This window comes from Mus caroli, unplaced genomic scaffold (genome assembly GCF_978045245.1).
Source record: "Mus caroli unplaced genomic scaffold, Mus_caroli_1 scaffold_5, whole genome shotgun sequence".
NCBI classification, from domain to species: domain Eukaryota; kingdom Metazoa; phylum Chordata; class Mammalia; order Rodentia; family Muridae; genus Mus; species Mus caroli.
This window is the reverse complement of record NW_028227260.1, coordinates 85,556,159-85,582,842: the sequence shown is the minus strand read 5'-3', so window position 1 is coordinate 85,582,842 and position 26,684 is coordinate 85,556,159. Positions and strand designations below refer to the sequence as shown.

Genomic DNA, 26,684 nt, shown 5'->3' with positions numbered 1-26,684 from the left:
TAATAATGCCAGGTCTTAGAGCCTCCCCATGAGATGGATCCCAAGTTGGGCCTGTCACTGGACCTCCTTTCCCTCAGTCTGTTCTCCATTTTTGTCCCTGCAGTTGTTTTGGACAGGAACAATTCTGGGTCAGAGTTTGACTGTGGAATGGCAAACCCATCCCTCCATTTGATGCCATGTTTTTTCTACTGGAGGTGGCCTCTATGAAGTTCCCTGTCACCACTGTTGGGCATTTCATCTAAGGTCCCTCACTCTGAGTTCTGAGTCTCAGGTCTCTGGTATATTCTAGAGAGTTTCCCCTACCTCCTAACTGCAGAGGTTGCCTGTTTCCATTCTTTCTGCTGGCTCACAGATTAGCCGTTTACTTTAAAGGGTATATTTTCAGGTATAAGTGGGACATTTATTTTCTATATTCTCATTGGAAACTTTTTCTGTCTTTCTAATGATACATAATGGCTGTATATCTATATGGAGTCTTAATGTAATATCTGGGTATGTTTTATATTGTGTATTGATCTTTAGGAGTCTCCATTTTATATTTTTTATACTTATAGATACATGCAAAAATGGTTGCACAACTGCATTATATTGCTCTTAAATATCTCTTCTTTTGAATGAAAGGTGGAAGAATGACTGGATTAATCTAAAAGTATATAAAAGGCACACTATTTACCTTATCATGAGCTGAAACAGGAAAGCTATTCTTTACAGGAGATCCAAAAATGACATTCCTGCCATTTTAAATGAGATGTGTTAAAATTGTTTGATAATGTGATTGATTCTCTCATCCTCAGGTACTGGGAGATCGATGGGCAAATATCTGCAGATGGACTGAAGACCGCTGGATTATTTTACAAGATATTCTTCTAAAATGGCAGCATTTTACTGAAGAACAGGTGTGTTCTTGTAAGAGAAAATTACTAAAGAGGTTTTAAATTGGACAAGTAAAATAAGGATCTATTTTAAATAATTCATTTTCAATCCTTTTCAGTGCCTTTTTAGTACATGGCTTTCAGAAAAAGAAGATGCAATGAAGAACATTCAGACAAGTGGCTTTAAGGATCAAAATGAAATGATATCAAGTCTTCAAAAAATATCTGTAAGTATATTTTGCTTTCAATCATTTTTAAAATTCAATGTGTAAAATTATTATTTAACTTTACTTATTCTATATTATCTTAACTCACTTATTCATTGTTTATGTTTAGATTATAGATTATTCACAGATGGTACATTGGTGTTTTCTAAATCAAACATGAAAATCTATTGTTTTACATTTATATTATCTTTAAGCAAAATATTTTATATGTATACCCAAAGTAAAATTTCAGTTAAAATTAAAAAGTAATACCAGGAAGCAATTGTTTGCTTTCCATATAAATTTCAAACAACATATTTTAAGCAATAAGCTTAAAGGTGATCCTCAGAGTAATATATATGAAGAACACAACACATTGATCCTCCCATCTATGGGGATGAACATTAATTTGCCAAATAACAATCAAATAACTTTAGATGGTACACGAACTTCTCAGTTAGGAGACTGTATTCCAAGACTAGGTATCTTAATAGTAGATTGAAGAAAGAAGTACCTGAGTGAAAAGAATGGTAATTTGGATGCACATAAGTTAAGAAACATAAAATATCTACTTGTCAGTAGATGCTCCAGACACCCAGAAATTGATACTTTAGTTAATTCATTGAGTACCAGAGAGATTAGGCAGTGTAAAATAATAAATGAAAGGAATATAAATTCAAGCAATATTAATAGTCAAAACAGAAGGAAAATAACTCTTAATAAATGGATCGAACAATTAGAATTCAAGAGTTTAAGGAAAAGCAAGAAAATGGCATTATAAGGGGCAGGAGTGGTCTGTGAATATACCTCAGTTGATACAGTGATTACCTAGTAAGCAGGAATTCCTCTCTTAAATCCTCAGCACCTTGTAAATTGAGCATGTTGGCACACACCTGTAAGCACTACACTTCAGAGGTAGAGGAAGGGGCATGAGGATTTCAAGCTTACACTTTACTATATAATGAGAGTTCCAGGTCAACCTTGAATAAATGAGATCTTGTTTCAAAAGAAAATGAAAAAAAAATAAGTATTATAAAGAGAAGTAGAGTGGTTTACACTTTCATTTTTCACCAAGACAAAAGGGTCAATTAAGGAAAGATTACATCTTTTCTAGAGGCAGTCATAAACTTGCTCAGATTTGACAGAAAGCAAATAGATTCCATCTCATAACATAGAATCATAAAGCGGACCCAGCTATACCACTCTTTGGCATATACACAAAAGATGCTCCAACATATAACAAGGACACATATTCTACTATGTTCATAGCAGCCTTATTTATAATAGCCAGAATCTGGAAAGAACCCAGATGTCCTTCAACAGAGTAATGGATACCAAAAATGTGGTACATTTACACAATGGAGTACTACTCAGCTATTAAAAACAATGACTTCATGAAATTCTTAGGCAAATGGAGGGAACTTGTAAATATCATCCTGAGTGAGGTAACCAAATCACAAAAGAACATGCATTGTATGCACTCACTGATAAGTGGATATTAGCCCAAATTTTGGAATACCCAAGATACAATTCACAGATCATATGAAGCTCAAAAAGAAGGAAGACCAAAGTATGGACACTTTAGTCCTTCTTAGAAGGGGGAACAAAATACGGGAGTAAATACAGAGAAAAAGTGTGGATCTGAGACTGAAGGAAAGGCTATCCAGAGACTTCCCCACCTGGGAATCCATCCCATATACAGTCACCCAATGCAGACATTATTGTGGATGCCAAGAAATGCATGCTGACATAGTCTGATATAGCTCGCTCTCTCTCCCTCTCCCTCTCCCTCTCCCTCTCCCTCTCCCTCTCCCTCTCCCTCTCCCTCTCCCTCTCCCTCTCTCTCTCTCTCTCTCTCTCTCTCTCTCTCTCTCTCTCTCTCTCTCTCTCTCTTGGTTTTTTGAGACAGGGTTTCTCTGTATAGTCCTGGCTGTCCTGGAACTCACTTTGTAGACCAGGCTGGCCTGGAACTCAGAAATCTGCCTGCCTTTGCCTCCCAAGTGCTGGGATTAAAGCTGTGCACCACAACACCCGGCTTATAGCTGTCTCTTAAGAGACTCTGCCAAAGTCTGACAAACACAGAGGCAGATGCTCACAGCCAAATGGGTCTCCAATGGAGGAGATAGAGAAAGGAAGGACTGAAGGAGCTAAAAGGGTTTGCAGCTCCCTAGGAAGAACAACAATATGAACTAACCAGTACCCCCAGAGCTCCCAGGGACAAAACCACCAACCAAAGAGTACATATAGAGGGACCCATGGATTCCAGCTACATATGTAGCAGAGGATGGCCTTGCAGGATATCAATGGGAGGAGAGGCCCTTAGTCCTGAGAAGGCTTGATGCCCCAGTATAGGAGAATGTTGGTGGGTGGGTGGGGGAACACTGTCATAGAAGCAGGGTGAGGAGGGATAGAATGGGGGTTTCCAGGTGGGAAACCAGGAAAGGGGACATTTAAAATGTAAATAAAGAAAATAACCAATAAAAATAATTTAAAGAAAGATTATATGATAACATAGCATCTGGAAGAGATTTCTTTGACAGGCATATCCAGAATGTATCATATTGCAGAATATTAAACATTTATTTTGTATGATATATTAAACATTTATTTTGTATGATAATAGAAATATAATTCTAATACCTAGTACTAGATGCTATCAATATCCTTGATTAGATTTTCCAATCAATAATGTTGTTAAGAAACAATACAGTGACAAAGTCGAAATATCATAAAGCTGTTGAATCTCCAATCTAATTACATGTTGAAAGTTATTTTGGATCGGCTAGCTAGTTTATATTAGTAGTAGAAATTGAGGTCTAAGAAAGAATAGACATGACATACAGCAGATATTACTTAATAGTATTATCTGTGTTAAAATGGGCACTATATCATCTAGACTCAGGTTGAGGCTATCAAACTATATCCAAAATCCTCATTGCATTTGATTTATTATAAACAAATAGCTTTAATTCCAAACTATAATTTCCAACAATCAGATGCTACTATGTGATATTTTTGTGAATAAAAGTCTTTTCTAGACCCAGAACCATGAAAATTCTGTCTTAGTGAAGTCTCAATATTTTTCAATGTGATTAAAATTCATATTATGTCACCATAGTTATGAAAAAAGTAAAAATATGTTTTGTATAAGTCTTATATTTGATAATTTAAGCCAATTAACAAATCCTGACAGCTGGTGTAGAATTTGAGATAAAATTCCCCTGCTGACTCAGGCAGTGAATAAGAATTTAATGTTCATTAAAATATGTCATACTCTGAGACCCAAAGCAGGTACCATCTGTTTCCAGTTCCTACTACATGCCTAGGTATAGATTCCATATTCTAAAATTATCTTTAATTTACAGTAAGTATAATTTATTTTGAAATAGCATCATTAATAACCAGTGTAATTTTGAATATTTTTGTCAGGATTGTTATCTGAGAAATTTGGTATTTCATTTCTTTACAATCTGATATATGTATGCATGTTCATATTTTTCTCATCACAAGACTGAAAATTATAGAGGAGATAAATTGTCCTTTATGAAGTGAATTCTATTACTTATAAAATTGTAAAAGTTATCCAAAAAAAAAAAAAGCCCGTATCAAGAAGAATTTGGGTTCTGATATCTGTCATTGTTTGTCAGGGAAGAATAACACTGGGAAAATATGGAGATGTAAGTGTATGCCATATAAAGTTTCCACAAAAACTTTGTACTCATTTATTCTGTCGCACCAAATGACAGGAATGCCATGCATATATAAGTCTCTGTGGAAAGTCTTGTTTTATCATGATTTGGTTGGTGCCCTGATTGTAACTCCTCTGATGCCTCTCATGAATTCATCTTAATAGAATAAATGCTTTCAAAAATGTGTTTCTAGATCAGTGGTTTCAGCATGACTTCCAACATTTGTATTCTTGCAAATAGAAAGTCTTAGATCCTTCCCAGATGTATTGACTTGTATATTCTAAAGAGAGGGACAGAAAAATGTATTTTATTCCACATGAGTCTAATATTCTCTGAAGTTGAGAAACTCTGTAATCAGCCAACCTACTTTAGTACAGGAACTGATGATTGAAATGGAGTGGGCTATTTCATATATTTTGATAAATCCTTGCAGAAAAAAATAGATGCATTATTCAGTCTCTCCAGCATAAGAGAAATTATGTTGGCATTATTCTCCTGTGCACACTCCAGATGAGAAAAGAGGGTGAAGGTTTCCTGTACCTTTTGTAATTTTATATCCCATTTCAAATTCATTTTATCTTCTAACCTTGACCAAGTAGAACCTGTCTACTTTTGTCTTACCAAACAGCATAATCTGACTCTTTTATATTTACTACTTACGAAACCTGATTTATTTACTGGGACTTCCTGTTTGCTTTAAAGGTAGGTCCAGGTGCCAGGTGTTTATGAAAATGAAATTTTTATCTTCTTTTCTTGGCCTAGCCATTTGTAAGTTTTCCAGAGTTCTCTTTGGTGTCCTGAACATTTAAAAAAAAATTTACTTGTGTGTGCACCTACACACATGCATTTATGTGCATATAAGTGCACATGCCAGAGTTTGCATGTGTTGATTAAGGTCAAATTTTGTGAAGTTGCTTCTTTCTTCCTATTTTATGTGGACTTTGTAGGTTGAGTTCAGATTCTTATCTCTTCCTCAACATTTTAGTACTCTTATGTGTCTTTAGCATTTACAGACTTAGCCTAAACTCCTGATTTATAAAAATTTGTTTGCTACTAATAATCAGGGGAAATTAAACCATAGTTAATTAGGATATGCACATCTAACTAAAAATTAAAATGACATCCAAGACTACCACATAGGAGGAAGAGTTAAGTCCATGTTAAGCTCTAAGAGATCATAGTTCACATAGTGAGTTATAGGCCAGGACAAAATAGGGAAGCCCTGAGTACAAAATCCAAATGCATTCACACAGAGAGATAAGTGTAGTACACATATACACCAAAAAGTGACCTCAGCTATCCATAGGAGATTACCATATTTAATGACTAAATGCATCTAGTATTGCTACAGAGTTACTTTCACTCCAACTGCTAATTATAGAGAAAGAGTCCCTTCCAAAAAGGAAGTAATTAAGAGAAGACAAGGAGGAAAGGGGAAGGTGGGGAAACAGAGAGACAGACAGGAAAAGAAGAAGAAATTGAGTCTAAACAACTAATTAGCCATAGGAATGGTAGTTATATTTATTTAGGAAGAACCAGAATATAATTTCTTTTTCTCAAAGATTAAGGAAGAATTAAAAGCTGTACGTATAGGGATATAAGGTACACTCACTACTGAAGCTAAATATGAAATATGTTTGTTTCTAAAACAGTATTTTTTAAGCATCAATTTCAGATTTCCCTTACAAAATGTTACCATACCATTGCATATTTAGCTTCAATATTAGGTGCACCTCTGATCTCTATACATGAGGCTACTTAAAATTCATCCTTAAGCTTTGGGAAAAATAAGCCAATAGTGAGTCTGTTTGCGTTTTTGACATCAAATGCATGAACATGTAGCATTCATCTTTTCAAAAAGAAATAAAAATGAAAAATAAGAACATGTCATCAAATTAGGAACATATAGATTCTTTAAAAAATCCTAAATCAGATAGGGGACTAATATCCAATATATATAAAGAACTCAAGAAGGTGGACTCCAGAAAATCAAATAACCCCAATAAAAATAGGGCTTAGAGCTAAACAAAGAATTCTCACCTGAGGAATACCGAATGGCTGAGAAGCACCTGAAAAAATGTTTAACATCCTTAATCATCAGGGAAATACAAATCAAAACAACCCTGAGATTCCACCTCACAATAGTCAGAATGTCTAAGATCAAAAATTCAGGTGACAGCAGATGCTGACAAGGATGTGGAAAAAGAGGAACACTCCTCCATTGTTGGTGGGATTGCAAGCTGTTACAACCACTCTGGAAATCAGTCTGGTGGTTCCTCAGAAAATTGGACATAGTACAACCGGAGGATCCCACAATACCTCTCCTGGGCATATGTCCAGAAGATGTTCCAACTGGTAAGAAGGACACATGCTCCACTATGTTCATAGCAGCCTTATTTATAATAGCCAGAAGCTGGAAAGAACCCAGATGCCCCTAAACAGAGGAATGGATACAGAAAATGTAGTACATTTACACAATGTAGTACTACACAGCTATTAAAATGAATGAATTTATGAAATTCCTAGGCAAATGGATGGACCTGGAGGACATCATCCTGAGTGAGGTAACGCAATCACAAAAGAACTCACACAATATGTACTCACTGATAAGTGGATATTAGCCCAGAAACTTAGAATACCCAAGATATAAGATACAATTTTCAAAACACATGGAACTCAAGAAGAACGAAGACCAAAGTGTGGACACTTAGCTCCTTCTTAGAATTGGGAACAAAACACCCATGGAAGGAGTTACAGAGACAAAGTTCGGAGCTGAGACGAAAGAATGGACCATCTAGAGACTGCCATATACAAGGATTCATCCCATAATCAGCTTCCAAACGCTGACACCATTGCATACACTAGCAAGATTTTGCTGAAAGGACCCAGATAGAGCTGTCTCTTGTAAGACTATGCCGGGGCCTAGTAAACACAGAAATGGATGCTCACAGTCAGCTATTGGATGGATCACAGGGCCCCCAATAGAGGAGCTAGAGAAAGTACCCAAGGAGCTGGGCGGATCTGCAACCCTATAGGTGGAACAACAATATGAACTAACCAGTACCCCCCGGAGTTCATGTCTCTAGCTGCATATGTATCAGAAGATGGCCTAGTCAGCCATCAGTGGAAAGAGAAGCCCATTGATCCCCCTCAGTACAGGGGAATGCCAGGGCCAAGAAGTGGGAGTGGGTGGTTGGGGGAGTTGGTGGGGGAGGGTGTGTGGGACTTTTGGGATAGTATTGGAAATGTAAATGAAATAAATACCTAAATAAATTAATAAATAAATACCAAAAGTTAAGAGAAAACAAGGAAGGTGAGACTTTCTCCACAAAGGAATTGAATGAATTTAGAGTAGAATCCAAATTTGGGTTTCAGTTTCAGGCAGGTAGCATAAAGTATGATTTTATATCTAGTGTAAGTATGCACTTATATTTCATGGCAAGCTAGCATGCAATTAAAAAAAAAACACAAATTCACAAATTCTATGTATGACACCACTATGACATTTTTATCTTTGATATTAATTTAGTTTATCTATCAATTCATGTTTTAGACTATATCAGTTGTCCAATGGAGAAAATAGTGATTTGTGAGACAAAATATAAATGAACTTCACAACATGCACCTCTGAAAAATATGGCATGAAGGCTGCAACTTATACTTCACCAAGTGAAACAGTTTTTCGCAGAGGGGCAAACAAATTTTAGGAGATATTAGAACATTCTGGACTTCATAGCTATCCATGCAGGTGGCATGTCAAATAAGTGGCTCAAAAAGCACATTGTGTGAGATTATGATGACTACTCTCTGTGGATGAAACTTTGTTTCATGAACATTTGGCTCATCTGTTCATGATAATTTCTTGGGTCATATGAAATCTTAGTTGTTCTTAAATATGCTTGGAATTTTTTTAGAAAGATATCATATGTTAGTTTATATTCACTATATTTACAGCCTTTAGAAGAATAGGGTTATTAAAGGTCTATAAAATGATTTTATCCTCCCCCCCCCTTTTCTGTGTTTGCAAGCAAAGACACAGCCGAGCATTTGGTAGCTAGAAATCTGAATCCTCTATATGAAGGGTGACCTTAGTCAATAACCTACTGCTTTGACATAAGTCACTTTGTTTATCTATTCCAAAGCAACTCAAGGGCAAGCATAACCTTCCTCAACAATTCTGAAAGTATGAAAGGTACAAAAATTATTAATATGACACAAAAGAGTTTAGAAAATAATCACAAAAAATCTGAAGGATTTCATTCATATTCAGTGACTTTGTTCCTTTAATTGGGTTTAAGAGAACATTAAAAAACATTTACTCAAAGACTGAGAGTCTGATGCCTGCTTAAAGTATACAAGATGTGTGTTCAATTTCTAGGTCCAAGTGCACCAAAAATAGTAAAAAGCAAATAATTATGCCAACAGCCACATTTTTATTGAATGATGGTTATTACAAACAAACATTAATATCAGGAAACCATGGAACAATACATTTTTTCTACTAACATATAGAAGTATCAAAATTATGATGAAAAGATGAAAAACAATACTTCTGTTTTGTCTAAATGTACATAGCATTCTTAAATCGGACTATCCCTTAACCATTAATGCTTTCTACATTCAACAATGATTCTGTCAAATAATACTATTCATTTGAATTTGATCAGAAATTTTAAAATTCTGTAGTGTCCAAGGGCCATTAATCCTACCTTGAAACTTTTTAAAAAAGTATGTGCATGTTGAATTCCTTTTGGAGTGACTGTGTCTTTTCATTTGACATTCCTTCAACTATGTTAAAGTGAGCTTTTACATGCCTTGTCTACATCTGATGTATTGTTTTTAGTCTTCCCCCATTTAAGAGAGTGCATCAAGATTGTAATTTTCTACTTGGAGTTGTATCAACATTTGATACTGTGTAGCTACATTTCTCAGCTATACAAAGAAGCAAACACAAGTAAAGGAGATTGAATTATAATATTTTAAAACCTAGACTTAATTTCATTCTTATTTTAACAGACTTTAAAAATAGATCTAGAAAAGAAAAAGCCAACCATGGAAAAACTAAGTTCACTCAATCAAGATCTACTTTCAGCACTGAGAAATAAGTCAGTGACTCAAAAGATGGAAATCTGGATGGAAAACTTTGCACAACGTTGGGACAATTTAACCCAAAAACTTGAAAAGAGTTCAGCACAAGTAAGTGATATTAATTCTTATATTGTAAATTATGTTGAAGATACTTGAAAACTATATTAAGAAAAAATACTGTGACTTTCCCCAAACTATACACCTAGTTTAGCCCTTTCCCCATGTTTGGTTGATCTAAAAATATGGTTCTCTCGTTCACCCTGGTATTGGGAAATTGTGAAGAGGCAGGTATATGAGTACAAAATGAATAAACTCATTGCTGTCATTGCTTCTTCAGGAATGGAAAACTGTATGATTAATTAAACAAATTACTATGGAACTGTATCATCATTGTCTATATTTATTTTTAACATGGATTTGGAGAGCCATGAAATACTAGACATCAGTTTAAACTTGAATAAAAATTGAAGTTTAGGAAATAATGAATTGCCCATTCAAAATTATAAACAGGAATAAGACTAGGTTGTAAGTCTTTAACTTCCCCGTCAAGTTCTATTTTAGTGTAATAGCTGTGGCTAAGTTGTAAAAACATAAAACTAAAATTAGGAAAAATAACTATATCACACTTTACAAATAGACTTCTGGAAGTATAACATTGCTAATTTTTTTTTACTTTATCCCATAATAGTAATATGGCTAAGCAACTCATTTATTCATGCCTTTGTTTTTCCTTTAAAAAGTTTCCCAAATCATGTGATCACAGGGTCAATTTAAGTCTTTGTTAAGGGTTACTAATTTAAAGGAACATACAAAGAGATCTACACACAGAAAGGAGAATTAAAGATAGTAACAAAGAAATAGCAACTTCAATATGAAAGTTAATTGCTTTTATCTAACCTCAAATTTAGTTTAATCAAAATTGTATAAGATTACTAAGAAAAAATATATTTAAGGCTAACATTGAAGAGATCCCCTAAAATTTTTATATATTTTTCTGTTACAAAGAAAATAAACATGTTTCATCACTAATTCACACTCAGTGTATTATTGTGGAGAAATGAGTTTTTATGTGATTGCTGTAAGAATGAGCAAAACTTGGTAATAGGCAAACCTCATTACTGAGAACTAAGATATAGGGTTGTGATGGAGATTACAGCAAAGGTGATTGTGATAATATAAAGAACATCAAGTAGCTATGACTTTAGCTGCTTTTAAAGTCACAACTTTGAGTTTATTTTAACCTGAAGAAGCCATTCTGTGGTAAAAAGATGAAAATATCAAGGGGCTTGGGGTGGTCCTAAGCTTTGAGGGATATTATCTTGCATTTTAAAGTTAGCTTGGGGGTGGGTAGAGGATTTTAAGAGAGGAAACTGGGAAAGGGATAACATTTGAAATGTAAATAAAAAATATCTAATAAAAAAATGAACGACAAAAAAAAAAAGAATACCTGAATTTAAGCTAAGAATGCTAAATAAACTTGATGAAAAGGCAGTCTAGGAAAATAGAAATACTTTCTGGTCCAAAATGTTCAAGAATAGTAATTCTTTGTTGTGTGATTACTTACAATGGAAAAGGAGTGCAAAAGACACATACCTTAGATTGGCTTCTATGAAATTCCAATGGTTATGTCTTCAACAAATGCTTTTACAAATGTGCATGCTGATATGCACAGTTTTCTAAACATCATGATCTTAATAATTGTATTGTTATCTTGATTTTAATTAGGAAATATAATTAACATTTCTCTAAAGTTAATAAAGGAAACTTAATGTAGTTTAACTGATTTGAAAAGTTACCACAGTCATTTAACTGAAATAATTTATACTCTGGGACAGATAAGTGACTTAAGTGCTTTATAATTAATATTGTAGGTTATACTAAAACTTGAGTATCTGATGATTTAATATAAGAATATATCTACCCAGATAAATTGTAAAAGTTTTCAGACATTTTTCCCCAAACAAACATTCTCCCTTGGAAGAAGAAAATAGCTATGACTCATATATTTTGATGTCATGATTTGTTTATTTTCTATGCAGTTAATGATCATTTTTTGAAATAATTTCAGTTGTGAGCAAAAATATCCTAAAGATAAAACTAAAGCAATTGGAATTCCTCTGCCCTTGAATATGACAGTTTATGTTCATGCTGTGTATGTCTGTGTCTACATTCAATATTTAGGCTGAGTTAACTCTTCCCTTCTTTTATTCCCACAAAGAGAGAAAATGAGATTGTATATTCCTTTGGTGTGCCATTTCATGTTTTTGTGACAGTTTGACACTTTTAACAGTCACATAGGTAACTCAACTCAAGATGCTACTATAGAGGGCCCACATTTGATTCTGAGCACTAATATAAGGAAGCTCTTAATGTACTGTAGAACTGTGGATGCATGTGTTGTATTTAGAGTTGCTTAGATATTGCCTTTTATAAGAATTTCAATTTAAAATATTTAAAACACTTTTCTGTTTATGACAATCTTATTGGCTCCAGAAGGTTTCCAAAAGAAACAATGTAAAACTACTATATATATATATATATATATATATATATATATATATATATATATATATATATATATGTGTGTGTGTGTGTGTGTGTGTGTGTGTGTGTGTGTGTGTGTGTGTGTGTTTTCAGTAAAATTAAACTATTTAGGTCACTTCACGTATTTTAGGATTCCATCTTAGTTAAATATATGGGTTAGCCACAATGGATTTTAGTGCATCTTTTGGGTAATTATTTTTTTAAAGTTTCTTTTTTTATTAGATATTTATTTCATTTACATTTCCAATGCTATCCCAAAAGTCCCCCATACCCTCCCGCACCACTCTCCCACCCACCCACTCCCACTTCTTGGCCCTGGCATTCCCCTGTACTGAGGCATATAAAGTTTGCACTACCAATGGGCCTCTCTTTCCACTGATGGCCGACTAGACCATCTTCGGCTACATATGCAGCTAGAGACACGAGTTCTGGGGGGTTACTGGTTAGTTCATATTGTTGTTCCACCTATAGGGTTGCAGATCCGCCCAGCTCCTTGGGTACTTTCTCTAGCTCCTCTATTGGGGGCCCTGTGATCCATCCAATAGCTGACTGTGAGCATCCATTTCTGTGTTTACTAGGCCCCGGCATAGTCTTACAAGAGACAACTATATCTGGGTCCTTTCAGCAAAATCTTGCTAGTGTATGCAATGGTGTAAGCATTTGGAAGCTGATTATGGGATGGATTCCCAGATATGACAGTTTCTAGATGGTCCATCCTTTAGTCTCAGCTCCAAACTTTGTCTCTGTAACTCCTTCCATGGGTGTTTTGTTCCCAAATCTAAGGAGGGGCAAAGTGTCCACACTTTGGTCTTTGTTCTTCTTGAGTTTCATTTGTTTTACAAATTGTATCTTATATCTTGGGTATTCTAAGTCTCTGGGCTAATATCCACTTATCAGTGAGTACATATTGTGTGAGTTCTTTTGTGATTGGGTTACCTCATTCAGGATGATGCCTCCAGGTCCATCCATTTGCCTAGGAATTTCATAAATTCATTCATTTTAATAGCTGAGTAGTCATCTCAGAGAAAAAATAGACACTACCTCAGAATGAAAGGCTGGAATACAATTTTCCAAGCAAATGGTATGAAGAAACAAGCTGGAGTAGCCATTCTAATATCTGATAAGATTGACTTCCAACCCAAAGTCATCAAAAAAGACAGGGAGGGGCACTTCATACTCATCAAAGGTAAAATCCTCCAAGAGGAACTATCAATCCTGAATATCTATGCTCCAAATACAAAGGCAGCATCATTCATTAAAGAAACTTTAGTAAATCTCAAAGCACACATTGCACCTCATACAATAATAGTGGGAGACTTCAACACACCACTTTCACCAATGGACCGATCATGGAAACAGAAAATAAAAAGGGACACAGTGAAACTAACAGAAGTTATGTATTAAATGGATCTGGCAGATATCTACAAAACATTTTACCCTAAAACAAAAGGATATACCTTCTTCTCAGCACCTCATGGTACCTTCTCCAAAATTGACCACGAAATTGGTCACAAAACAGGCCTCAACAGATACAAAAATATTGAAATTATCCCATGCATCCTATCAGATCACCATGAACTAAGGCTGATCTTCAATAACAAAATAAATAATAGAAAGCCAACCTTCACGTGGAAACTGAACAACACTCTTCCCAATGATACCTTGGTCAAGGAAGGAATAAAGAAAGAAATTAAGGACTTTTTAGAGTTCAATGAAAATGAAGCCACAACATACCCAAACTTATGGGACGCAATGAAAGCATTTCTAAGAGGAAAACTCATAGCTCTGAGTGCCTCCAAAAAGAAACTAGAAAGAGCACACATTAGCAGCTTGACAACACACCTAAAAGCACTAGAACAAAAGGAAGCAAATTCACCCAAGAGGAGTAGACGGCAGGAAATAATCAAACTCAGGGGCGAAATCAATCAAGTGGAAACAAGAAGAACTATTCAAAGAATCAACCAATCAAGGAGCTGGTTCTTTGAGAAAATCAACAAGATAGATAAACCCTTAGCTAGACTCACTAGAGGGCACAGGGAAAGCATTCTAATTAACAAAATCAGAAATGAAAAAGGAGACATAACAACAGATCCTGAAGACATCCAAAACACCATCAGATCCTTCTACCAAAGGCTATACTCAACAAAACTGGAGAACCTGGATGAAATGGAGACATTCCTAGACAGATACCAGGTACCAAAGTTGAACCAAGATCAGGTTAATGATCTAAACATCCCTATATCCCCCAAAGAAATAGAAGCAGTCATTAATAGTCTCCCAACCAAAAAAAGCCCAGGACCAGATGGGTTTAGTGCAGAGTTCTATCAGACCTTCAAAGAAGATCTAATCCCAGTACTTCACAAATTATTCCACAAAATAGAAACAGAAGGTTCTCTACCCAACTCATTCTATGAAGCCACAATTACCGTGATACCTAAACCACAAAAAGACCCAACAAAAATAGAAAACTTCAAACCAATATCCCTTATGAATATTGATGCAAAAATCCTCAATAAAGTTCTTGCTAACCGAATCCAAGAACACATCAAAACAATCATCCATCCTGACCAAGTAGGTTTCATCCCAGGGATGCAGGAATGGTTCAATATACGGAAATCCATCAACGTAATCCAGTATATAAACAAACTCAAAGACAAAAACCACATGGTCATCTCATTAGATGTGGAAAAAGCATTTGACAAGATCCAACACCCATTCATGATAAAAGTCTTGGAAAGATCAGGAATTCAAGGCCCATACCTAAACATGATAAAAGCAATCTACAGCAAACCAGTAGCCAACATCAAAGTAAATGGTCAGAAGCTTGAAGCAATCCCTCTAAAATCAGGGAGTAGTCAAGGCTGTACACTTTCTCCATACCTATTTAACATTGTACTTGAAGTCCTAGCCAGAGCAATACGACAACAAAAGGAGATCAAAGGGATACAAATTGGAAAAGATGAAGTCAAAATATCACTTTTTGCAGATGATATGATAGTATATATAAGTGACCCTAAAAATTCCACCAGAGAACTCCTAAACCTGATAAACAGCTTCGGTGAAGTAGCTGGATATAAAATTAACTCAAACAAATCAATGGCCTTTCTCCACACAAAGAATAAACAGGCTGAGAAAGAAATTAGGGAAACAACACCCTTCACAATAGTCACAAATAATATAAAATATCTTGGCGTGACTCTACCTAAGGAAGTGAAAGATCTGAATAATAAAAAATTCAAGTCTCTGAAGAAAGAAATTATAGAAGATCTCAGAAGATGGAAAGATCTCCCATGCTCATGGATTGGCAGTATCAACATTGTAAAAATGGCTATCTTGCCAAAAGCAATCTACAGATTCAATGCAATCCCCATCAAAATTCCAAATCAATTCTTCAACGAATTAGAAAGTGCAATCTGCAAATTCATCTGGAATAACAAAAAACCTAGGATAGCAAAAACTCTTCTCAAGGATAAAAGAACCTCTGGTAGAATCACCATGCCAGACCTAAAACTTTACTACAGAGCAATTGTGATAAAAACTGCATGGTACTGGTATAGTGACAGACAAATAGACCAATGGAATAGAATTGAAGACCCAGAAATGAACCCACACACCTACGGTAACTTGATCTTCGACAAGGGAGCTAAAAACATCCAGTGGAAGAAAGACAGCATTTTCAACAAATGGTGTTGGCACAACTGGTTGTTAACATGTAGAAGAATGCGAATCGATCCATTCCTATCTCCTTGTACTAAGGTCAAGTCTAAGTGGATCAAGGAACTTCACATAAAACTAGAGACACTGAAACTTATAGAGGAGAAAGTGGGTAAAAGCCTTGAAGATATGGGCACAGGGGAAAAATTCTTGAATAGAACAGTAATGGCTTGTGCTGTAAGATCAAGAATTGACAAGTGGGACCTCATGAAACTGCAAAGCTTCTGCAAGGCTAAAGACACCATCAATAAGACAAAAAAACCACCAACAGATTGGGAAAGGATCTTCACCTATCCTAAATCAGATAAGGGACTAATATCCAATATATATAAAGAACTCAAGAATGTGGACTCCAGAAAGTCAAATAACCCCATTAAAAAATGGGGCACAGAAATGCAAATCAAAACAACCCTGAGATTCCACCTCACACCAGTCAGAATGGCTAAGATCAAAAATTCAGGTGACAGCAGATGCTGGCGAGGATGTGGAGAAAGAGGAACACTCCTCCATTGTTGGTGGGATTGCAAGCTTGTACAACCACTCTGGAAATCAGCCTGGCGGTTCCTCAGAAAATTGGACATAGTACTACCAGAGGATCCAGCAATACCTCTCCTGGGCATATATCCAGAAGATGTCCCAAACGGTAAAAAGGACACATGCTCCACTATGTTCATAGCAGCCCTATTTATAATAGCCAGAAGCTGGAAAGAACCCAGATGTCCCTCAACAGAGGAATGGATACAGAAATTATGGTACATTTACACAATGGAGTACTACTCAGCTATTAAAAAGAATGAATTTATGAAATTCCTAGCCAAATGGATGGACCTGGAGGGCATCATCTTGAGTGAGGTAACCCAATCACAAAAGAACTCACACAATTTGTATTCACTGATAAGTGGATATTAGCCCAAAACTTAGGATACCCAAGACATAAGATACAATTTGCTAAACGCATGAAACTCAAGAAGAATGAAGACCAAAATGTGGATACTGTGCCCCTTCTTAGAATTGGGAACAAAACACCCATGGAAGGAGTTACAGAGACAAAGTTTGGAGCTGTGATGAAAGGATGGACCATCTAGAGACTGCCATATCCAGGGATCCATCCCATAAGCAGCTTCTAAACGCTGACACCATTGCATACACTAGCAAGATTTTGCTGAAAGGACCCAAATATAGCTGTCTCTTGTGAGACTATGCAGGGGCCTAGCAAACACAGGAGTGGATGCTCACAGTCAGCTATTGGATGTATCACAGGGCTCCCAATGGAGAAGCTAGAGAAAGTACCCAAGGAGCTAAAGGGATCTGCAACCCCATAGTTGGAACAACATGATGAACTAACCGTACCGGGAGCTCTTGTCTCTAGCTGCATATGTATTGAAAGATGGCCTAGTCGGCCATCACTGGAAAGAGAGGCCCATTGGACTTGCAAACTTTATATGCCCCAATATAGGGGAATGCCAGGGCCAAAAGAATGGGAATGGGTGGGTAGGGAAGTGGGGGGCGCTATGGGGGACTTTTGGGATAGCATTGGAAATGTAATTGAGGAAAATATGTAATAAAAATATTAAAAATTAAAAAAAGATAAAAAAAAAGAGGTATCTACAAAACATTTCGCCTAGATGCCGGTGTTCTGCTAGCAGCTTAAGATGAAAGATGTAGAACTCTCAGCTCCTCCTGTACCATGCCTGCCTGGATGCCATGTTCTCACCTTGATGATACTGGACTGAATCCGTGAATCTGTAAACCAGTCCCAATTAAATGTTGTCCTTTAAAAAAAAATAGCTGAGTAGTACTCCATTGTGTAAATGTACCACATTTTCTGTATCCTTTCCTCTGTTGAGGGGCATCTGGGTGGATAATTATTCACGTTAAAGATTTTCTTAGGAAAAAAATGTGAAGTTAGACCTCAAGTTTCTTTAGAAATTAAGTATCATTTTGATGTCCTCAATGAAAATCAGTACTTGACACTGGCTTTGGATATCAGTACAGTCTGCCTTGAATTTCCCTTTTATTACCTACCATAAGTGAAATCATTATGAACACTAAAATTTGATTTAGACTGAGTTAAAACATGCAATATTTAATTTACTTATTAAGTAAAAATTAAGCCAAAATGATATCTTTAGCAAATGTCTAGTCTTTAATGTCTTTGGTATGTTCTTTTGGCTGAAATTCTATATAAATATGTGAGTTAATGAAGGGATTTCTACTTTATCTCACCTACATTAACGTCAAAGGCAGATGGAATATAGGGATGAAAATGCAATTCCACTTCTACTTTAATAAGAATGACTGTTGTTATTTATATGCTTCAGTTACTATGAATATATATTTAAATTAATTGTAATCTATCTATCTATTATTTACTGCCTATTGAGAATAAATGAAATGACATGTAAATAAGTATTTTATGGCTACACCCTTCATAAATACTAGCTATAAAATGTTTAATCACTTCCATCTCAGATGGCATATGGTAGAAAGTTAGGTAAGTTAGAATATTAAATGTCATTGCTTTTGCATTTTTGCAGGTGCTGCTAACTAACACAAATGCACAAATTTTATCTTCAATATGAATCCAGAATATACTCTGTGCCTTTTCTTTCTGATATATTTTGTACTAACAGCACAAATGAAGGAAAAAAAATCACATAAAACTGAAGAGACAACTTCATAGAATGAACTCTCTTAATTATTATGTAGTATTGTATTTCAAAGTCAAGAGTGATTTCTTTTATGATGTCCTTTGAGTATTTAACTCTAATTGTTCTCATTATCCCAATGTCAGTTCCCATTCATGAAGGGTTTTTTTAACCTTAATATTGGTGACAAAACAGAACAGCCATTAATATTAAAAATAAATTTAGTTACCTAACCACTGTTGGCATTTACTTTTGTCACCCCTTAAGTATGATATTTGCCCAGTATACTTGTCTTAGCATATTCATGAGACACGGATTTTATTTTTTTTAATTTATTTGATTATTTTTTACAGTCCAGATTTTTATTCCCCTCCTGGTCCACCTTCTGACTGTTCCACCTCCCCCACCTCCCCCCTATCTCTAAGAGGATCTATCCCCCTCTCCTGGTCCACCTTCTGACTGTTCCACCTCCCCCTATCTCTAAGAGGATGTATCCCCCTATCCTGGACCCCATCAGACCTCCCCACTTCCTGGGACCTCCAGTCCAGGGTTAGGTGCATCTTCTGACTGAGTCCAGACCCAGCAGTCCTCTGCTGTATATATTGGGGGGGGGGACTCATATCAGCTGACATATGCAGGCTGGTTGGTGATTTCAGTGGGGTCCAGGTTAATTGATATTTTTCATTCTCCTACAGGGTCACCCTCCTCCTCAGCTTATTCCAGCTTTCCCCTAATTCAACCACAGGGGTCAGAAGATTCTGTCCATTGATTTGGTGTAAATATTTGCATCTGATTATTTCAGCTGTTTGTTGGTCTTTCAGAGGGCAGTCATGATAGGTCCCTTTTTGTGAGTGCTCCATAGCTTCAGTAATAGTGTCAGGCCTTGGGACCTCCCTTTGAGCTGAATCCCACTTCAGCCTGATGCTGGTCCTTCTTTTCCTCAGGCTTTGCACCATTTCCATCCCTGTAATTCTTTCAGACAGTTACAATTATGGGTCAGAGTTGTGACTGTGGGATGGCAACCACATCCCTCATTTGATGCCCTGATTTGTGCTGGAGGTAGGCTGTACATGTTCCCTCTCTCCAATGTTCATTAAAAATATTACAATAAAAAGGTTCTTGGAATCCAAATAAAACTATATTTTTCTTTCAGAATAAAAGCAAACTTAAAGTGTTCCTTTAGTGTTCTTTTTGTGCTAGGTGCAATTATATTTGAGTTTATATTTTAAGCAATTTTAAAACTGTTGCCTTTTGCTTTAATCTTGATATAACCTGTCATTGGAATATGTAATTAAAGTTGCTCATAACTCAGTGATTGATTCTGAATAATGAATTTTTGAAGGGTTTAGAGAAGATAAAAGATAACTTGCACTTGGTGTATGTAAAACTTCAGTATCTCTTGATGTTTGTTGGATTTTTTGTTGTGGTGGTGGTTGAATGTTTGCTTGTTTTCCATAGCAGCTAATAAAATAGAGGGAATCAACATATTGTTTGTCCAGTGGCAAGTATTTTAAATACATATGATTGAACCAATATTTTCAGATGGTAGCTTGTTGTAAGATTTCATTCTTTTGTGGCTAATTTAAAAGATGAAACAAATAACTCTTTAAAAAATGTATTGATTGTTTTATTTATTTATGTTTCAAATGTTATCCCCCTTTCCAGTTAAACCCCCTTCCCTCCCCTTCTCTGCCTCTGTGAGGGTGTCCCCTCCTACTCACCCCCTCCTGCCTCAGTGCCCTGGCATTCTCCTATGTTGAGGCTTTGAGCCTCCACAGGACCAAGGGGCTCTATCCCCATTGATGCCAGACAAGGTCACCCTCTGCTACATTTGCAGCTGGAGCCATGGGTCGCTCCATGTGCACTCTGATTTTTATCATGACTCTTCCCAAATTTCTTCCAATGGAAAGAATCAGTTAACACTCAGTCAGGGGGGTGTGGTACACTTCTCATATTTCTTAGAAAGTTCAGGAAAGTCTATTTAACAATTCTTGGTTGCAGCAAAATACTTGTTCTTGTGTTAATAGCCAATAGCAGAACTATTGCAGGCTTTCGTTGTTCTTGTTGGAAATAAATCTTCCAAATAAATTGGTTACGAAGGGCTATTGTCGCATCCGCTCTCGACCAGCAAGAACGACACGACCACCAGTTCTTCTAACAGCAGTTTATTCAGCAAGCTTCAGTCTTCATCTCTCTCCCTTTTCATCTATTTTCCCCTTCATATCTCTCACCCCCGAACCCCTGGCCTCTCACTCTTACATACTCTCAGCCCCCATCCACTCATGGCAGGCCATCTCACCTCACCAGGCACGTGGCTTCAGCCAATCAGGGTGGCAGGGGCGTGTCTCCACCAAATAAAGAGTTGTTTATACCTCGAGCATCATGGTGCACCTGCACAGTTCTCACGATGGTTGTGGCTTATTTTCAAGTGTATGAGGAAGTCAGGTGCAAGTCATAAGACTTAGCTGCAGTCCCGGGCGCCATCTTGGGACTACTGCCACACCTGCTCCTCACAGGCTGTCATTAATATTCCAAAGATAACTTATGGCTATAATAAAATGAACACTGTGAGGAAGATAAGTGGAAAACTTAAGGGGAACGAATATGTCATTTTGTACAACTTGTCTGTCTGATATTGTCTTGCATGTTGAGATGATAAGTGTCATGATGTATATCACATATATTAGGCCAAATTTGTGAACTATCTCTCTCCAAATATGTCTGATCAGAAGGGGAATATAATTCTAAAACAAACATCTATAAGGACAAACTCATAAACTCATGCATTCGAACATATTCAGTGGCTTATACAGAGAGTAATTTAACCTAAACCTTTGAATAAGATGAAACTCATAGATACTCATGGATTAATATTTACTTCATATTGGCCTTCTACTGAAATTTTGAAAGATGCCAACATTATTCAATGGCATTTTATTCTGAACTTTAACTGATTATCATTTTAAATGTGTCTTGATCAAAATAATCATTATGAAATCAAAATTTTATTTTAAACTGTATTTAATGTAATTAATTTTTACAGGTTTTTCTTCATTCGAGCGTCTTTTTAAATCTGAAATAATTGAAAAACTATTAACGCATATATACAATGTCCCAGATGTTAGAAATTGTACTCAGATGCTTTAGTAAAATTTATCTTAATGTTGTGAACATTTTATTTAGTATGCCTCAATGATAGAGTGGCATCCTTTCTGTTTGTTTTGTTTTTGTTTTGTTTTCTTTACCTCCTGAAGTTTTTCCAGTTCACCTCAGAGTCACCATTTACATCTGATTTTCACATTACCTAGCTTTACTGTTTTAGTCAACATAATTTAAGTCAGATGAAATAATTTGATTCAGATTTAATATGGTGTTGGTTTGATCTGAAGGTCAATCTACCAACAAGCAGGAACAGTTTCTCATTATTTTTCTTCACTACTCCAAGAAGTCTTTACAAGCAGTGTCTGACCTCTGTTTCAATATTTCTCACAGATTTCACAGGCTGTCACCACCACTCAACCATCCCTAACACAGACAACTGTAATGGAAACGGTAACTATGGTGACCACAAGGGAACAAATCATGGTAAAACATGCCCAAGAGGAACTTCCACCACCACCTCCTCAAAAGAAGAGGCAGATAATTGTGGATTCTGAACTCAGGAAAAGGTGAGTACATCAAGATTCATTTTTAAGCAGGAAAGGTCATTTCCATGAGACTCATGTTTATAGTTGAATCACATTTCCCAAAACTTGAGTACTTTGTAATGTCAATTAAATAGTGAGAAAAATAATAAGATGTTTTAAAATTTACCCAAGAAATTATTATGCCAATAACTGGAGGCCTAATGGAAATGCTCTTTTCTGAAATTGAAAGAGAAAGTACAAGTAATGAACAGCCATGGCACATTTTAATCCTGAAATGTCCAGTTTTATTTTGGTTTGGTTTGGTTTTCCTTATAAGAGACCTGCCTGCTTGTTCAGGCATTACTTTTGCATTAAATGGCTTTCTTCTAGTAATGGGAAGTGCAATTTCCTGAAGAAGTACACCTCTAATAGGTGAGATCCATTCTGCTGCTTTATAGAACATAATGTCTCAATCTGCACATCCTAAATCAGAAGTAATTACAGAACAGATTTCCTGTTCTTTGATATTTATAAAGTCTTATCTCGAAGGTGTTAGAATTTTTAAATGATCGTTTTGTGAAGATTCTTAAGTAGACATTGGATATGTTAGGTATTATGTAAATCAGTGGACATATTAAAATCATGGCAAAATGCATAAAGGCAGAACTGACATGAAAAACATAAAATGGTACAATTTCCATCCCAGAACCATTATTGTAATTTTAAGATTAAGAAAACACATTGCAATATGTCTTATGTTTCTAAGTAGCATATGCTCAGGAATGTATAGAACACTTGACATTAGAATTTGCATAGACCAGAGTATAGAAGTACAAGAAGAATACATACCTAAAAATAGTATGTCAAATATTCTTAGCAAAGGAAAAGAAACATCTTAAAAATTATTTTAATATATTATTCTATCATTTTTATTCATTTATTAATGATAAATTTTAATTTGAAAATAATGAACTATGTCTTGGGCTTCCAAACATTTCTGTTTTGCTGAGCTAACTGTCTACTACAGGATTCTACATACTAGAAGACAGCTAGCCTATTGCTTTTTTCTCTATGAGTAACGAACTAAGAATTAGTACTTATATACTAATTAACATTCATGTGTATGAGAGTTGTCTATATGGATGTGGTTGGATAATATGTTTACATATTTACATATTCTTTTGGTAACATTGACATGTGCATGCCACAGTGCATGTATGGATGGGGGAGGACAATGTCGGTGTCAGTCCTTGAGTTCCACTTTTCTTGTTTTTGTTATTATTGTTGCCATTGTTCACTATTCCATAGGCAACTAAAAAGTGAGCTTCCAGGGATTCTCCTGTCCCTGCTTTGAGTCTCACATTAGGAACACTGGTATTACAAATGAAAACTACTACACCCACTTTTTATGTGTGATACATGAATTTGAACTCTAAACACTATGCTTTTGTAGCAAGGGTTTTACACACTGAGCCATGATACTGTATTTTGAGGGGTTAAAAAAATCAGAGTAATACTTCATGACTTCCAATTATACAAATTTCAAATTTCAGGGTCTTCATTTAAAACACAGTCCTGTTTATTCAAACTTTTATCACTGATGATTCTTTCAAATGACAAAAGCAGAATTTAAAAAAAAATGTATCTATAATTCTATGGCCCCTCACAAAACCTATGTAATATAACAGAAATGAATGTTTGCTGCTCTTTAGTCTGGTCAAGTCGTTCATGAACTTTGAATAACATAGTGCATCCATTTTAGGGAGAAATTTCACAGTCTCATTGCTACAGTAGTAGAAATGTCACTATTCACTAATGGTGAGGAAAAATTATAATGGCACAAATAAATCAGTAAGTTTCTTAATTTGCACATTTTTCTAATAACATTTCCACTAATATACTTAATGTCACATTAAATATCTATAGAAGAAGCTTAGTAGGATCATCACTTTTGGGTATATGCTTCGCAATGATTGTAATGTTTCTGAAGAGAAAGAGACTTACATAAACAGCAGCAAAGTTAGTTGATCCAGTCTATTCTATATTCAAGCATTTCTTTCTGCCTCTTGGACTGAGATTGTATTTGCTTTGAAATTCATGTTTTGATTTATTTCTTTAAAGAAAGAATATGTAGTGAAAGAGAAAGTGGTCACCTACTTCTGTTTGATCATATGTTCCCCATGGTTATTGTAAATGACTGGGTTGAAAGAATAAAAGGAAATATACAGATGACTTCAATAAAACCCAGCAGTTTTGGGGGGATATCATTATATGCTTATAACAATATTCTATTCTTTAACTGAATAACATTAATTTTCACGATAACTTTCTATAATAGATATAGACATTATTAGTATTATACATAGATACAGAGTGCCTGGGCTTAGATTTCAACATGGACTGCATAGCAAAATATCTCTTCAGTAGGTCAAAGACTAAGGTGCTATTATGTCATGGTTTACTTGAAGCTGTCTAATTATACTTGTCCCAGAATAATTATGCTTAGCCCTAGCGTGAACTCTCCAGGTGTCTTGCTTTGAACAGGATAATTATATAGACAAACTATATAGACTCTACAATGATGAGTTTAAACTGAACAAAGAGCAAAAGAAGAAGCATTTTTAAGCAATTAAATTTAGTAATTAATAAATGTTTATTGTATAGAATGTGATTAAAGGAGTTTCATAAAATTATGACTAAAAACTTTATGTTAGCCAGTACCTGTCTCCCATATTTGAAACAATTACATTTCACTGTGAAATTTGTACTTGTGTTCTGTTAATTGCCCTTCTTTAAAAATGTTCTTGTTCAGCATCTATCATTATGTATAGTTCATCCCCTGCCATTTTCACAAGTTTTCATTTTAGCCTAATCCTATGAGAGTATCTCATAAGCCAAAATCTTTTGCCTTTGAGACTCATCTCATTTGTCCTCTCTCATGGATTTGTGGAATGACTCCCAAGTCATGTTGCTCTATATATGAACTCTTCCCTCAGATACAGGTGCTAAAGTGTCGGTATTTCTATATCTGAATCCAGTTAGTGCTTCAATTTCCATTTTTATTGTTCCCAATTATACTGCACACATATTTTAGATGTAATGTGTGGCCTGTATGTCCAGATGAGTAGCAAAACTTGGAAACAAGTTTAGCAAGGTTTGAAAATTGCTTGTTTTAAATATTAACCTATGACATCAGAAAAATTACTTAAAACGTACTCATCTGACTCAATAGTTTATACATTACCATGCATAGTAAAGATTAAGAAGCACTGAATTTGATGCCTATGAAGGAGTAGAATTTCAATAAAGATTTTGTTTTTTAAATGTTCATGGAATTGATGGATTTTGTGAGAATGGTGGTGGTAGTAAATTAGAGGTAGAAGTGGTAATAGTGCTTGAGTTATTGATATATATATATATATATATATATATATACACAATACACACACACACACACACATATATATATATATACATGTATATATACATATATATATATATGTATGTATATAATTTGGGGCAAGCAATCTCATAAATAAATATCTCAAACATAATGACTATATAATACCCTTGTTTTCCTAGACAAGGCTGCCCACTCTCTCCCTACCTATTCAATATAGTACTTGAACTCCTAGCCAGAGCAATTAGACAACAAAAGGAGGTCAAAGAAATATAAACTGGAAAGGAAAAAGTCAAAATATCACTATTTACAGATGATATAATAGTGTGTGTGTGTGTATATATATATATATATATATATATATATATATGTGTGTGTGTGTGTGTGTGTGTGTGTGTGTGTGTGTGTGTATATATATATATCCTCAAAAATTCCACCAGAGAACTCCTAAACCTGATAAACAGCTTCAGTGCAGTAGCTGGATATAAAATTAACTCAATCAAATCAGTGGCCTTTCTCTACACAAAGGAGAAACAGGCTGAGAAACAAATTAGGGAAACAATATACTTCACAATAGTCATAAATAATATAAAATACCTTGGTGTGACTCTAAGTAAGGAAGTGAAAAATCTGTATGATAAGAACTTCAAGTCTCTGAAGAAAGAAATCAAAGAAGATATCAGAATATGGAAAGATCTCCCATGCTCATGGATTGGCAGGATCAATACAGTAAAAATGGCTATCTTGCTGAAAGCAATCTACAGATTCAATGCAATCCCCATCAAAATTCTAACTGAATTCTTCACAGATTTAGAAAGAGAAATTTGAAAATTCATGTGGAATAACAAAAAACCTAGGAAAGCAAAAACTATTCTCAACAATAAAAGAACCTTTGGG

The 26,684-nt window shown here is 35.4% G+C and overlaps 1 protein-coding gene across 3 annotated transcripts in view; it reads left to right on the top strand.

Moving 5' to 3' along the window:
- Dmd (dystrophin) overlaps window positions 1-26,684 on the top strand; it is a 2,436,643-nt gene that overhangs the window by 877,111 nt on the left and 1,532,848 nt on the right. For all 3 annotated transcript variants that reach the window (XM_085838134.1, XM_085838135.1, XM_029473188.1), the window contains exons 14-17: window positions 795-896; window positions 992-1,099; window positions 9,784-9,963; window positions 22,254-22,429. In XM_085838134.1, the coding sequence (XP_085694260.1) occupies window positions 795-896; window positions 992-1,099; window positions 9,784-9,963; window positions 22,254-22,429 (566 nt within the window). The remainder of the gene's footprint in view (window positions 1-794; window positions 897-991; window positions 1,100-9,783; window positions 9,964-22,253; window positions 22,430-26,684) is intronic.